This window comes from Bidens hawaiensis, unplaced genomic scaffold, assembly GCF_021521415.1.
Source record: "Bidens hawaiensis isolate Kalapana, Puna unplaced genomic scaffold, B.hawaiensis_p1.1 tig00024866_1, whole genome shotgun sequence".
Classification (NCBI taxonomy): Eukaryota; Viridiplantae; Streptophyta; class Magnoliopsida; order Asterales; family Asteraceae; genus Bidens; species Bidens hawaiensis.
The window spans coordinates 114,747-129,170 of NW_027493949.1; the positions used below are offsets into that span (position 1 = coordinate 114,747).

The window sequence follows — 14,424 nt, forward strand, 5'->3', positions numbered from 1 at the left end:
TGATTCTTACCTAGGTAGACGTTTTCTCCGATGGCAGTTAAGTTTCCAAGTTTTGTTAAGAGTTTAGTTAAGTTAAATTAAGTCTTTTAAGTTAATTAAATTAAGTTAGGTTAAGTATTTAATAATATAAAAATCAATTTAAAATATATTATTCTTAGGTGAGTCTTATTTAGGGTTAAGTATTAGATACGTGTTCACATGTCCTTGTGTTCGACACTCGGACTTCCTTAGTGCTATACTATTAGTGATCGGTACACTTGCCGGTTTTGTGTGGCTTCTTTAGGAATTTCGTTTAATAAATTTAAAGCTTAGTTGTGAGAGCATCGTTAGACACACATCAGTAGGGTTGATCCAAGATATCATGTTATTTGAAGCATGTGAGTGTTTGGTGACACCATTTGGTGTTCTATGTAACATATATAAAACCAAAACCATGTTCATTATTGTGTGCGTTGAAATATTGGACATTTAAAGCTAATTTTACTTGTGTCTGGTTTGGTATTATTTTTGAAAATGAATGCAAATTTATTCAACCCAAAAGACAGATGAAAGAATCAAAAATGATGAATTGCTTACAAGGTAACTTTCAACTAATAAAAGATTTATTGTTGAAATGAATCAAACTTTTGTAGAGGTATCATATATCTCTATTAATCGAAACCTCAATTAACAGTGTTCTACAACTGATCAAGGCAGAGGTACAGCATGATTCCGCTGCCCTGATTTTCGATTGAAGAAGAAACCGAGGTTGATGTCGATGAACATGGAGATGGTGTATAATAAAAGGCTGCATCTAAATCCATGACATAACTGGGCATTCAACACTGCAGGCTAATATTCAAACCAAGAAAAACGGTTCTCATACATATTGTCCGAGCTGATCAGCCTAAAAGTTGACCGTGAGCTCTTACCAAAACTAGATTCCAAAATAGTTGGCCATGCTCTAAGCCTCTAATTGTAGATAACATACATAACATATATAACGAAACTTGGAAGTAAAATAATAAGTTTCACAGGAACAGACATCAATGCAATGTACACAATAATTCAATATCAGACCAATGACAATGTGTTATCAATATATTTTAACTTGTTTAATCAAATAAGAGACGACATGCAAACACAATATTGATGTAAACGGACATACTTATATCCGCATCCAGTATACACACAAGAATTTATCTGAAGAAAAAAATGTACACAATAATGAATAGGCATGTCATGAATCAAACAAGAAACTGGAGCAAAAATTGACAACTGCACACATGTATCACTCACTCATGACTCACTGCAATATCAGACATCAAACACATACTCACATCAAGAACCCAAGTCCGAGCTGGATGCTGATTTAAACTTGGTTTTTCCACTCAGATTCTTCACTGCATTTACAAAAGGATATAGACGTATGGGCAATAGCGTTAACGTGTATCTAAATTGTAAAAACTGAAAACATTTAATGAGTGAATATTTACCTTATTTTTATTGTTTACATCCTCGTCATTGTCTTCGTCATCATCTTCATCTTCATCATCATCAGCCTCATTGTCGTCCACATCATCATCTTCATCGTCATCATCTTCTTCATCGTCGTCATCTTCAATTTCATATTCATCGTTCTGAGCAGCCTCACCAGTGAACCAAGAGACAGCATGAGGAATGATTTTGTCTAGAATGGTTGACCTGAAATAGAACATGTGAAATTTTTGAAACTGTTGCTACAAATTCATTTAATTATGAAACTGCACAATCGAAAATACCCACCCAATGTCATAATCATGTTCCATCTGATTCTGAAGCAGCTCAGCCTGTTAAACATCATGGACAAGAAGCATAGTAAGTAATCAAACCATGTTCTAAAATCTTAAAAATTGATTTGTGATCATTAAGATATAAAGCAATATAAAACTTACTGTATCCTCATCAATTTCTTCTTCATCATCAGGGATTTGCGGTGGGTTAAAGAAATTAAAAAAGCTTTCACAGATTTCTGTTTTAGTAATCGGTGACTTAACGCTTCTTGACCCCTTCTTAGGTTTCTTCCTCAAAACCTTTTGTGTCAAATTCTTACCCGGAAACCATTCAATCTCCGTCCTACAAATTTCCATGATTATTAAAAGTTAAAACAACAATGAAGAAACAAATTTTCCAAAAAGAAAAGAATTTTAAAAAAATAGAACATCATACCCGATTGCTTTCTCTAAAATATGTTCCTCCTCGTTAATCATCTCATATGTTTTCGTTAGCACAGAGTTCTTAAAGTAAGGATTGGGATTAAAATATAGTTCAAGCTTGAATCCTTTGGCACCGTCAATTCTACACCACTTAATATCTTTGAGATACTGAAAAGCTCCTTCATCAGACTCGGAAATCTAAATCAAGAAAGAAAAATTTTAACCGATAATAAATATACGTGAAACTTGAACATATGTATATGTTTGTGTGTGTGGAAACGGTTGTGGCTTATTCAATCACCTCATCAGCTAGCACTTCATTGGACTTCATTGCAGTAAGCCAGAAACTCGGCACACCTTTACATATAACATAAGTGCATTCAGGCTTAAATATTGATCAAAACAAAAGTAAAAGGAAAGACTTGTAATTGGAAAAGGTACCTTTTGTTGACTCATTATTTTCCTTATCTGTAGTATTATCACTCGATACTCCTTCAACTTCAGTCAGACCGTTTACTATCTCATATCTCTGCAAGTGATGAAGAGCATGAAGATGAATAATCAACCAGATAAGAACCGTTATTGATACTAATTAATTTAAAACTTATCTTATGAATATGGCTAAAACTTTATACCAAAGATTACAAATTAATAATCATTGGATGTATAGAAATTTGTATCGGTTATGTGTTTAGTGTCTGAAGGTATGAAGATTATGGATACCTTCGCGTACAGTGGCTCGTACAGCTTTAAGTATTTTGCTTCCAGTGCTGCTTTCTCTTCAAGATACTTGGCCTCCAGCTCATCATGTTGACTCTGTATGAGCAAAGTGTTAGAAAATTAACTTTCTATGTTTGTGCATTAACCATAAGATTAAACCCCTATTTTCTTTCTGCAATTCATTTTGCAAAAGTATGTCTAGGGCTGTAAACGAACAGAACGTTAGTCGAATTGTTCGTGAACTGTTAAGAGGGAAGTTTGTTTATGTTCGTTCGTTTTAATAAATGAACGAACATGAACAGGGAATTTCGTTCAATTAACTAAATGAATGAAACACAAACATAGGCCATGTTCGTTCAATTGTGTCCGTGAACGTTCGATAATGTTTTCGTTTATATTCGATAATGTTTGTTTGTCTATGTTTGTTCATTTAAGGTTTCTTGTACTTTTTAATGACTTTTCTAATCTCATCATATAGATTTAAGCAACATTATTAACTATAAAACAAAAAATTATATGAGCATTATGTGATAAATATAAATGTAAAAATTAACATGTGAATATGAATGTTAAAAAAAACACTAACACAAACTTTGTAGCCAGACCAAACCATTAACACAGACCATTCTCGGTGAGCCAAATCAGATAAACACTTTTAGTGTTCATTTGTATTTGTGAACCATTCACGAATTGGTTCATTTCCTTAATGAACGAACACGAACAACAAATTTTGTTCGGTTAGCTGTTCATGAGCCGTCCACTTGTCTGATAAAAGCTTAATGGACGAACATGAGCAAGGCCTTTTTGGTTTGGTTTGGTTTGGTTTGGTTCATTTACAGCACTAAGTATGTCTACTATCACTAGCGACAATGCCTCAATAAAACATAAAAGGGGGTTATAATGAATCGCAAATAAGTTAAAAAAACGAACTTAAACCAGAATAACACATGACTGGATTTGAAATCAATCGAATAAACTCAGGCTAATAAACACAAACTTATAAAATCAAGACCTGAAGCTCCTTAAGAACACCAACACGTTGCCGAACATTAGCCGAAAGCGTGTCCAAGAAATCCGGATGCTGCCCAGTCAAATCATTAAGCTTACTCTGCACACAAAAACAAATCAAAATATTAACCGAAACCCGAAAACAAAACCAATTAACAGATCAATCCAAACAAACCTTGAGAACATTAACAAGACCAGCACGATCCTCAGCACTTAGACCTACAAAACAATTAAAATTCAGATCAAATATTAAAAACCAACAGATGGATTAACAATATACAAGTAACAAGTACCGGTGGTTGAAGCAGGTAGAGTGGAGGTGAGATCGGACATGTTGAATTGACCTTCTTCTTGATTGCTGCTCATAGTGATTGATCTGTTGACAGTTGAGTGATTGAATTTGATAGAGAGTGAATAAGAAGACAAAAGATGGAGTTAGAAAAAATTATTATTATTGTTATTAAGGCTAAGGGTTGTGGGGGCTCTAATGGGGCTCTAGTGGGGGCTCCAGCCAATAATATTATGACGTGTGGCAGAGAGAGAAACTGGATAAGGGGGCGTTGGAGCCCCCGTTGGAGCCCCTGGCCCTGGTGTGGAGGGGCTCCAGCTAATATATATTTTTTAATTAATTCCACACCCCTCAACGGCTCTTTTTCGAACTCAAGACACCTTTTATCTCTCTTCTCCCGCGACCAGCCTCACGCCTGCCTGGATTTCCGCGCTCACGCCCCGCTCGCGCCCCTGCTCGCGCCCCGGTGGTGTGGGGTTAGCGCCCCGGGGCGCGAGCGGAGGGGCTCTAGCTCCCCGGTTAGCGCCCCACACCCCTCGGCCCAAGGAGAAGATGGATGAACTGGCGAAGTACCTTTAATTTGCTGGATTGTGTTGTGTCTTTGCTGGAACAAGTCAAGTGTAACGGAACAAGAAAGAGAAAATGGGTTTTGTTTTGTTTTGTTTTGTTTTTAAATAGGTTGACTCGTGTTCCTTGAGTCACCTACTCAGCTAGTCAGACACTCAGTCAAGCTCAACAAGATTTCTAAAGCTTGGGTTTGGATTTGGATTATGAGTGGTTCTTCAAACTTAAACAAGGCTAATGGATTTTTTTAATTTTGTGTAAACTCGATTATTATTTATTAATAATTAATTATGTTAAATATACATGTATTATATGAGTTTTATAAAAACACAGGTAAATTTTTTCAGAATAAATGTTACATGGGGTTCTAGTGAGGGCCGGCGGTCGAAACATTTTTCAAAAGATTTAGTGAACAAAATTCTAGTGACATGTGGAAACAGCTAGATGAATCGTAACTTTTTTTCTTATTTTAAGAAAATATGATTACCAATCTTAAATTCTTAATTATTTGTCATTTAAAATCATAATTTTTTTCTTATTTTTGAAAAATATGATTACCAATCTTAATTATTTGTCATTTAAATCATAACTTTTTTTCTTATTTTTGGAAAATATGATCACCTATGTTAATTACTTGTCATTTATATGGAAAAAATGAAAAATATATTTGTTCTTTAATTGAAAAAATAAAAACAAAGAAAGAACTATATAACTCAGTTAATATCAACATGATGTGAACGGTTATACCAGGTTGATTTTGTCAGAAAAGAACATAGGTTTTCAGGATTAATTGATTAGTACACCCCGGGTGTTGGTAAGGTCAAGACCTATTAGGCTATTTGTTATGGTTTAACTAACTTGGTTAAAACACCATATCAGCGCCAAATCACTGTTACGTGAGCATCACACTTTAACTAATCAATCCTTTAATCGGTGTGTTATGGTTTAACTTGAAGACAATTGTTTCTTAATCATTGTTTTTATATTTCTTCTTCTTTTTTTTGGTTTTTTATTAAAACGCAACAAAATTCTAAATAAATATTACTTAAAAAATACAAACCGCGTTTCGAATTAAGAAAAACTACAATAACGCAAATTAATAAATAAAAATATAAAAGTGCCTAATTTTGTCGATATTTGACACGAGTTGAATCTTCCGTGCCTCCAATATAAGTCAATTCTCTATCGATAGATGTGGGGTGTCTTTCGCAACGAACGCAAAATATTTTCCTTTTGTCGTTCCTTTTGCCGTGCCAATAGTGGTTGTTGTTTCTCTTCATGTATTGGTTTTTTTTTTCACTTGTCTTTGTTTTCTAAACAAGAGAAGCTTCGAAAGTTTATCTTCTTAAATTTCAAAATGGACCTTCACATCGGAATTCATTGTAGATGAGGAGGTTCGTCGGGATCTCGCGGCCTCCTTGCTTTTGTCTCTTCCAGACGGTCGAGGTAATTCCTACAGTTCATCACACTCAAGTCGACATCGAATTCGTTTAAGTTTGTATGAGACCGATCATCCGATGCGGCTTGAGATGAAGTTGGTTCGGTTGTAGAAATGGAGGTTATTGATCGTTTGGGCGATCGATTGACCTTCATTAGGGGAACAAGATGCCACTTTATTGATTTATTAATTACTTTCGAAGGTTCAGCCAGTAAACGAATGTGATTTTCAGCTCTGTATTGTTTATGGGCCTCTTTCATCACATCGAAATCATTTGTACCGCTTTTTCTATTTCGATTGTTTGCAAGCTAGGGGTAAATGTTGTTGAACTTTGTGAGTTTGGTGCGCGCTGTCATCCATTTGTCGGATATGGCGTCAGGATTGCAGTCAACACACCGACCCATTGCCTGAAAAAACTTGGCCCGAACATCCGTCCAAAATACACTAATACTTTGATCATCACCTGTTAAATATTGAAAGTTAACGTTAGTTAAAAAATATATACAAGTTAATAATATACACTTGTAAAAAAATTAACAATTGACGTCAATAGAATTTTTCGACGTATCAATGCAAGCTCCTCCGCAGGCGTCCACTTCTCTATCTCCCGAGAAGTAGGTTCTTTTGGTGCGTTGGTCGGTTGCTTTTTTTTATTTTCTCTCTTTTTGTGTGACGTATGGAGGTGGTTGGTTGTGTTTGAGGTAACGGTTGTGACACGGGTGTTGGTTGGGTTTCGAGTACTTGAGAAGAGAAGAAAAAATCGAGGGTTGCGTTGGGTGTTTGAGGGGTTTTCGATATTGGCATTATCGATCGAACACGCCCTCATTTGGTAGTGAAAAAATGTGTTATTCAGATCGATCGGTGGAAGGTGAGCCCATAACAGGCTTCTCGAATTCCACCCATTGTACGGGTTCATAGTGGAAATAATGGTGTTAGAAAATATAAAGATGTATTTATAAAAATTGAGAGAGTAAAAATGTGTGTATGTGTGCGTTGTAGAGAGAGAGAGAGTTTTAAAGACTAATTAATTTTGTAATTTTGTTTTTTACAAAAGTGCGTTTTCAAGCGCCATTATGTATTTATTTACTTTGGGGCCACAAATTTTCACCCATTTCAGTCATTAACATATTAGCGCTCATCCACTTACCACCTTGTTGGCGTCGTCTTTCACAATGGTGGGGCAGCGTATTTTGCTGAGGTGGATAATTAACGCTGGAGGCGCGAGGCCTTAGAAGGTTAAGCAAATGCGAAGGAAAAGTTCCAATCTCACATTCCGATGTATAACTATAACTTTCATTATTTCGTTATTTATATTATAATTATATGGGAAAATTCTCAAAATAACCCTTTTTAAAAGAGAGAGCCTAATATAGCTCAAAATTCCTAAATATTCCCAAATAGCAAATAAATTTGGACTGAGGCGACGCTTAGGGAAAAGATCCTACAAGATCTTTAAACCAATAAAAATTTGACAAGTGTAATGTTTTCTGAAATCCGACGAGTTATTTGAAAATGTTGGGGGACCGGTTCATATTTTCCACTAAATATTCTTCTAATAAAACAGTCTTGTCTGACGGTTTAATAATGTTTCATACCAGATCCCTTGAAATTCCAAAAACATGGGAAATTGTGCATTTAAATTCAGTATTTCCAGATGCATTTGTGGTGAATTTCTACAAAGGAGACGAGATATTGGTTTATTTCTTATTTGTTGAAATCTAGTCCACACCTACAATATTAATTTTTATTCCGTCTACACCGACAAGATGTTAGGAAATTCCATTTACTCCGACATGACCATCCATTGAATATAACTTTCATTATTTTTCATAAACATGTGTTTCATCATCATCTTCCCGTCCACCATCCGTCATAGCATAAACATCCACCATCTCACCCAAACCGAAACTACTCACCTCCACAAATGCAGGTTTTGGCCAAAGTTTTCCGGCCTTCACAAACTCTCGGAGAGGCCCGGACTCATCATTTTCGAGCAGGGTGCGGAACTGAACAATGTACTTGTTCCGAACGTTGAGATTATGTTACCGTCGTAATAGGAACCGATAAACCCGAGACCCATATCCATAACATCCACACGATCTCCCCTCTTAAACTTCATGGTTTTGACTCAAGAACAAGTGTTAGTGAGATGATTGTGGAAGAGAAGGTGAATGATTGAGGAAGATGAGATTATACATATAATGTAAACTATGGAAGAGAAGGTGAATGATTGGGACCATATTTTCCACAATAAAATATGTTAAAAAGCCATTTTCAAATTTAAGGTGTTACAAGTAGTCAACAATAGTAAGTTCCTACTGATAAGTAGCAATCATATTGGTCAGTTAGTGGCAAGCAATCATCAACATTGATTAACAATGGTTGAGGCGTTGAGCTATAACTAGTCGTCAGCAACAACTTGTATATCAATGGCAATTTAGCGATCAACAATCGTTGAGTTACTGGTGATGCGGTTTACAGTTTCTCTGGAGTGTTTTTTCCACTAATGTGACTAAGTAACTGACGGTTATATTTTTCCACTAATGTGACTAAGTAACTGACAGTTATAACCGTCAACTAAGATATTGTTTCATAAGAAATTGAGTTATGATAGTTTGTCACCCATATAAAAAGGTTTTGGTTTGATTCAAGTACATGCTTCATAGCAAAACTTGCATTATTTGTTCTTGTTTTAGAATTGTCCAATTGACTTTCGAAATAACTATCAAAATATTTTTAAATCTGAAAATGATTTTGTGTCGGTATACATATAATTATAGATCTTATTAAGACAAACCCAGTACTGTTGTGAAACCACCGACGATTTTACAAGTTGTATAACACCTTTTCACATTTGTCAAAAGTCTTGGCCACATGAACACTCCACATAAGTATTATGAAAGTGTCGGTAAGACACATCCATGTGATGGATGCCAAATTTTCAATCCCAACTAATGAACATGTCCCCTAAATAGTATTACCTTTTTGTATATATATCTACCTTTGTAATCTAAGAAGACACCATCAAAAAGTTACTGAATCATACATTTTCTTATTCTCTTGTTTTGTTATCTTCAAGTTCTCATGTTACACTAATAATATTGTTATTGTTATAGTTAGAGCTAATATTATAACACGTTATCAGCACGAGCCGCTTATATCCTAACCAAGAAAGATAATAGACACAAAGGTATCTACATAAGCATCATAAACACTTCTTTAATTATGTACATTAGATATATATCTATGCATATACATATACTAACTAATATACTGAGTAATAGCAATAATGTGTATAAACATTGTTATTAAAATTTGATAACTATTCTAACTTTTATTTATATATGCACACTAATATCTCATTTAGAAGTTAGATTTATTTACACTAACAATTCTATTCTTATTATTGTGCATACTAATTATATATTTTATAAAATAAACTGTATTTAATATCTTATTTATTATCTTACTTTAAAATAATTAATATTATATATTATATATATATACACACACACATACAAACGGTAATGTTACCGTTATAAACGGTAATGTAACCGTTGTAAAAAGGTTATAAATTTTCACTATAAATAACCAATCATTAACCCCATTTCATTTACAACAAACATTCTTCTTATTAAATTTATCCAAGATAAAGTTCTCAAAATGATTCACCCGGTTTTGCTGTTGGTCACTATAATGCTTATACTACTTCTCATTCTAATTTTTAATCTCCCATCTGAAGATTTCGGCATTTTCTTTTTCTTTTATATGTTTATAGCTCTACCAATGTATTGTATCTCATTGTTGATTGATATATATGGATTCTAATATTTATCTTATTATTTGCTCTATTATGTTTAGCAACAAAATGTCAAATATAGCAAAACTCGAATTCCCTGCACTCAACATTTCTGGAGAAAATTATATGTCTTGGACAGCAAATGTCAAAAGACATTTAAAATCTATGGATGTGTTAGAAACAATCCAAGAATACAATGATTGCTCTGACCAGGATAAAGCAAGAGCTGATGTTTTCATCCATAAACATATTGATGAATTACTACAGCATGAGTATTTTAATTATGATAACCCATATATGATATGGGAAGATTTGAAAAGCAGATTCGGTCATCTAAGGGAAGTTTTACTTCTTACTTCTAGAGATGAATGGAGCAGTCTTAGGTTCCAAGATTTTAAGAGGGTAAATGATTACACCTCTGCTTTATACCGAATTTGCTCAAAGCTAGAATTTTGTGGGTATCCCGTAACAGAGGAAGAAAAGTTAGAGAAAACTTTCTCCACGTTTCATGCATCAAACATAAATTTGCAAACACATTATCGTTTGCAGAATTTTAGGAGATACTCTGATCTAAATGCATTGCTCCTTGTAGCAGAGAAAAATAATGAATTATTGATGAAAAATCATCAATCTCGTCCCACGGGTTCATTAGCAATACCAGAAGCACATGTTGCTCACAAAAGTTCTCATAAAAATTCTGGTCATAAATGGGAACAAAGTCGAGGACGAGGCCGTGGACGTGGCCGTGGTCATTTTGACAAAAGACATTTTAATGATCGTAAGCTTTCATTCAAATGGAACAATAATTCTTACGGTCGTGGTCGTGGCCGTGGTCGTGGTCGTAACCAGAGAGCCAATAATTATCATGTCCCACACAATACCAATTCCAACCACCAAAATAAATGGAATGAAGCTGGTAGGTCCGAAAACAAAGGCACTTCATGTTTTAGATGTGGAAGTACAAACCACTGGGCAAAGGCTTGTCGCACAGCTCCACATTTGTGTGAACTGTACCAAGCCTCTCTAAAAGGAAAAGAGAAAGAAGTGAACCATGTTGATAACTTTAATAATATCAATGCTGAGCTGAGCGTTGAAGACTTTGGGTTAGAACTTTGAAACAAAGTTGCTTGACTACTATAATTAGATGCATTTATTAAGTGTGTTCTCATTATCTTTAATTATATAGTTCCTCTTTCATGTACTACTTGTGTTTCAATTAAATAAAGTTCTTATTAAAATATCATATGTCTTCGTTATACACTTATTTTTTTTTCTTAATATTTTTCAAGATTTAAAATGAAAATCACCGGAGCACAAGATCAAACAAATGAAGAAGATATATGTATAGCGGATAGTGGAGCCACGCATACTATACTTAGATCTAAAAAATATTTTTATAAACTGAAACCAACAAAAGGGATCATCAATACAATATCAGGTCCTACAAACTTGATAGAAGGAGTGGGAAAAGCTAATTTAGCATTACCAAATGGTACAAAGCTCAAAATAGAAAATGCTTTATTTTCCCCAAAATCAACAAGAAATTTGTTGAGTTTCAGAAACATATATCATAATGGATATGATACTCAGTCAAGGACTGTTAGTAATGAAAAATATTTGCATATCATAAGCAAAGATCAAATATTGGAAAAATTGCCAATGCTCCATTCTGGTTTGCGTTATACATATATAAATGTGCCTCAAGCACATATGGCAGTCAAAGAAAATTGTTGTGATTCTGGTATCATAAACTTATGGCATGACAGATTAGGCCATCCAGGATCCACAATGATGAAAAGGATCATTGAAAATACACATGGGCATCCACTGAAAGGTCAAAAGATCCACAAAATAGATAAAATGCCTCAATGTACATCTTGTTCTCTTGGAAAATTAATTACAAGGCCTTCCCCATTAAAAGTCGATAAAGAAACACCAATGTTTCTTGAAAGAATTCAAGGTGACATATGTGGACCAATTCATCCACCATGTGGACCATTTAGATACTTCATGGTCTTAATAGACGCATCCAGCAGATGGTCTAATATCTCTTTATTATCGACTCGTAATGTTGCTTTTGCAAAATTTATTGCTCAAATTATCAAATTACGTGCACATTTTCCGGATTATACCATTAAAAGAGTAAGGCTTGATAATGCGGGAGAATTTACATCACATGCTTTTGATGATTATTGCATGTCTGTGGGGATTGTTGTAGAACACCCTGTTGCTCATGTACACATACAAAATGGCTTAGCCGAGTCGTTGATCAAACGCTACAGCTAATAGCTAGACCATTAATAATGAGGACAAAACTCCCTGTTTCTATTTGGGGTCATGCAATTATGCATGCTGGATCATTAATCCGCGTGAGACCAAGTGCAAATCATAAATACTCTCCCACACAACTTGTTTCTGGAAATGAGCCAAATATCTCTCATCTTAGAATTTTTGGTTGTGCTGTGTATGTTCCTATTGCACCACCACAACGCACAAAAATGGGTCCCCAAAGAAGGTTGGGAATATATGTTGGATATGAAACATCTTCCATCATAAGATACCTTGAACCTTTAACAGGTGATGTATTTACAGCACGTTTTGCTGATTGTCATTTTAACGAGACAATGTTCCCGACATTAGGGGGAGAAATGAAAAAGCAAGAAAGAGATATATCATGATGTGTGCCATCATTGTTACACCTAGACCCAAGATCAAAACAAAGTGAGACAGAGGTTCAAAAAATAATACATCTACAAGAAATTGCAAATCAGTTACCTGATGCATTTACTGATATAAACAGGGTCACAAAATCTCATATACCAGCTGCTAATGCTCCAGCTCGAGTTGAGATTCCAAGCAAGCAAAACCATAATAATGCAACTCATGAATCTCAAAAACGTTTAAAACGTGGAAGGCCAATCGGTTCAAAGGATAAATATCCTCGAAAAAGAAAGGGTTTTGAAAAGGATACTGGCCCTAAGGAAGGAATGATTGACAAAACCTTCCCTCAGGAAAGAATAAATGATATAACATTTCCTCAGGAAGGAATAAATGATTCCAATAAAGAATTGTCAATCAACTATGGTCAATCACATATAATGTAGGATCGAGATGAAATGGAAAATATTGATGATATATTTTCTTATTCTGTGGCAAGCGATATCATGGAAGAAAATGATGACCCTGAACCAAAATCTATAGATGATTGTAAAAATCGACAAGATTGGAACAAATGGAAAGATGCTATGCAAGCTGAATTAAACTCACTAAACAATCGAAAGGTTTTTGGACCTATTGTCATTACACCAAAGTCAATGAAACCTGTAGTATATAAATGGGTTTTTGTGAGAAAACGAAATGAGAAAAATGAAGTTACAAGATATAAAGCAATACTTGTAGCTCAAGGTTTTTCTCAGAGGCCAGGAATTGACTATGAAGAAACGTATTCTCCTGTTATGGATGCTATTACGTTTAGATATTTAATCAGCTTAGCAGTCTCTAAAAAGTTAGAGATGCGTCTTATGGATGTTGTCACAGCTTACCTGTATGGATCACTAGATAGTGACATCTATATGAAAATTCCCGAAGGATTTAAACTCCCCGAAGCAATAAGCTCAAAGCGTAAGGAAATGTATTCCATCAAATTACAAAGATCCTTGTATGGACTGAAACAATCTGGAAGGATGTGGTACAATCGTTTGAGTGATTATTTGATAAGCAAAGGATACACAAATAATCTTATTTGTCCATGTGTCTTCATCAAGAAGACAACATCAGGATATGTGATCATAGCTGTGTATGTTGATGATCTAAATTTAATTGGGACACAAAAAGAAATTAATAAAGCAATTGATCTTTTAAAGAAAGAATTCGAAATGAAAGATCTTGGAAAAACCAAATATTGTCTTGGTTTACAAATTAAGCATATGCATAATGGGATACTTGTGCATCAGTCAAATTATACTGAGAAACTCTTAAAACGTTTCAATATGGACAAAGCAAATCCTTTAAGCACACCGATGGTTGTTAGATCACTCAATGTTGACAATGATCCATTTCGTCCTTGCGAAGATAATGAAGAGATTCTTGGTCCCGAAGTACCATACCTCAGTGCAATTGGAGCACTTATGTATCTTACTAACTGTACAAGACCTGACATTTCTTTTGCAGTTAATTTATTGGCAAGATTCAGTTCATCCCCTACTAAAAGACATTGGAATGGCATTAAACATATTTTTCGGTATTTAAAAGGAACTGTTGATTTAGGTTTATTTTATTCTAACGATTCAAAAGAAGGGTTAGTTGGTTATGCAGATGCAGGTTATTTATCTGATCCCCATAAAGCAAAATCTCAAACTGGATACGTATTTAAGAATGGAGGAACTGCGATTTCATGGCGTTCTCAGAAACAAACACTCATTGCAACATCTTC

At 34.7% G+C, this 14,424-nt stretch overlaps 1 protein-coding gene across 2 annotated transcripts; it reads right to left on the reverse strand.

Moving 5' to 3' along the window:
* Positions 1-1,108: 1,108 nt before the first annotated feature.
* Positions 1,109-4,821, reverse strand: LOC143570257 (nucleosome assembly protein 1;1-like). Of its 2 annotated transcripts, XM_077055948.1 has the most exons (12): positions 4,765-4,821; positions 4,196-4,278; positions 4,078-4,121; positions 3,907-4,002; positions 2,898-2,990; positions 2,616-2,703; positions 2,476-2,531; positions 2,188-2,372; positions 1,914-2,094; positions 1,765-1,808; positions 1,476-1,683; positions 1,109-1,382 (listed from the first exon to the last, which is right to left on the reverse strand). In XM_077055948.1, exons 2-12 carry the CDS (start codon positions 4,266-4,268, stop codon positions 1,380-1,382), a joined length of 1,071 nt encoding a protein of 356 aa, XP_076912063.1. In that variant the 5' UTR covers positions 4,269-4,278; positions 4,765-4,821; the 3' UTR covers positions 1,109-1,379. The 2 variants fall into 2 exon arrangements, with proteins under 2 accessions (XP_076912063.1, XP_076912062.1); XM_077055947.1 differs by lacking the exon at positions 4,765-4,821 and having other exon boundaries at positions 4,196-4,350.
* Positions 4,822-14,424: the final 9,603 nt, after the last annotated feature.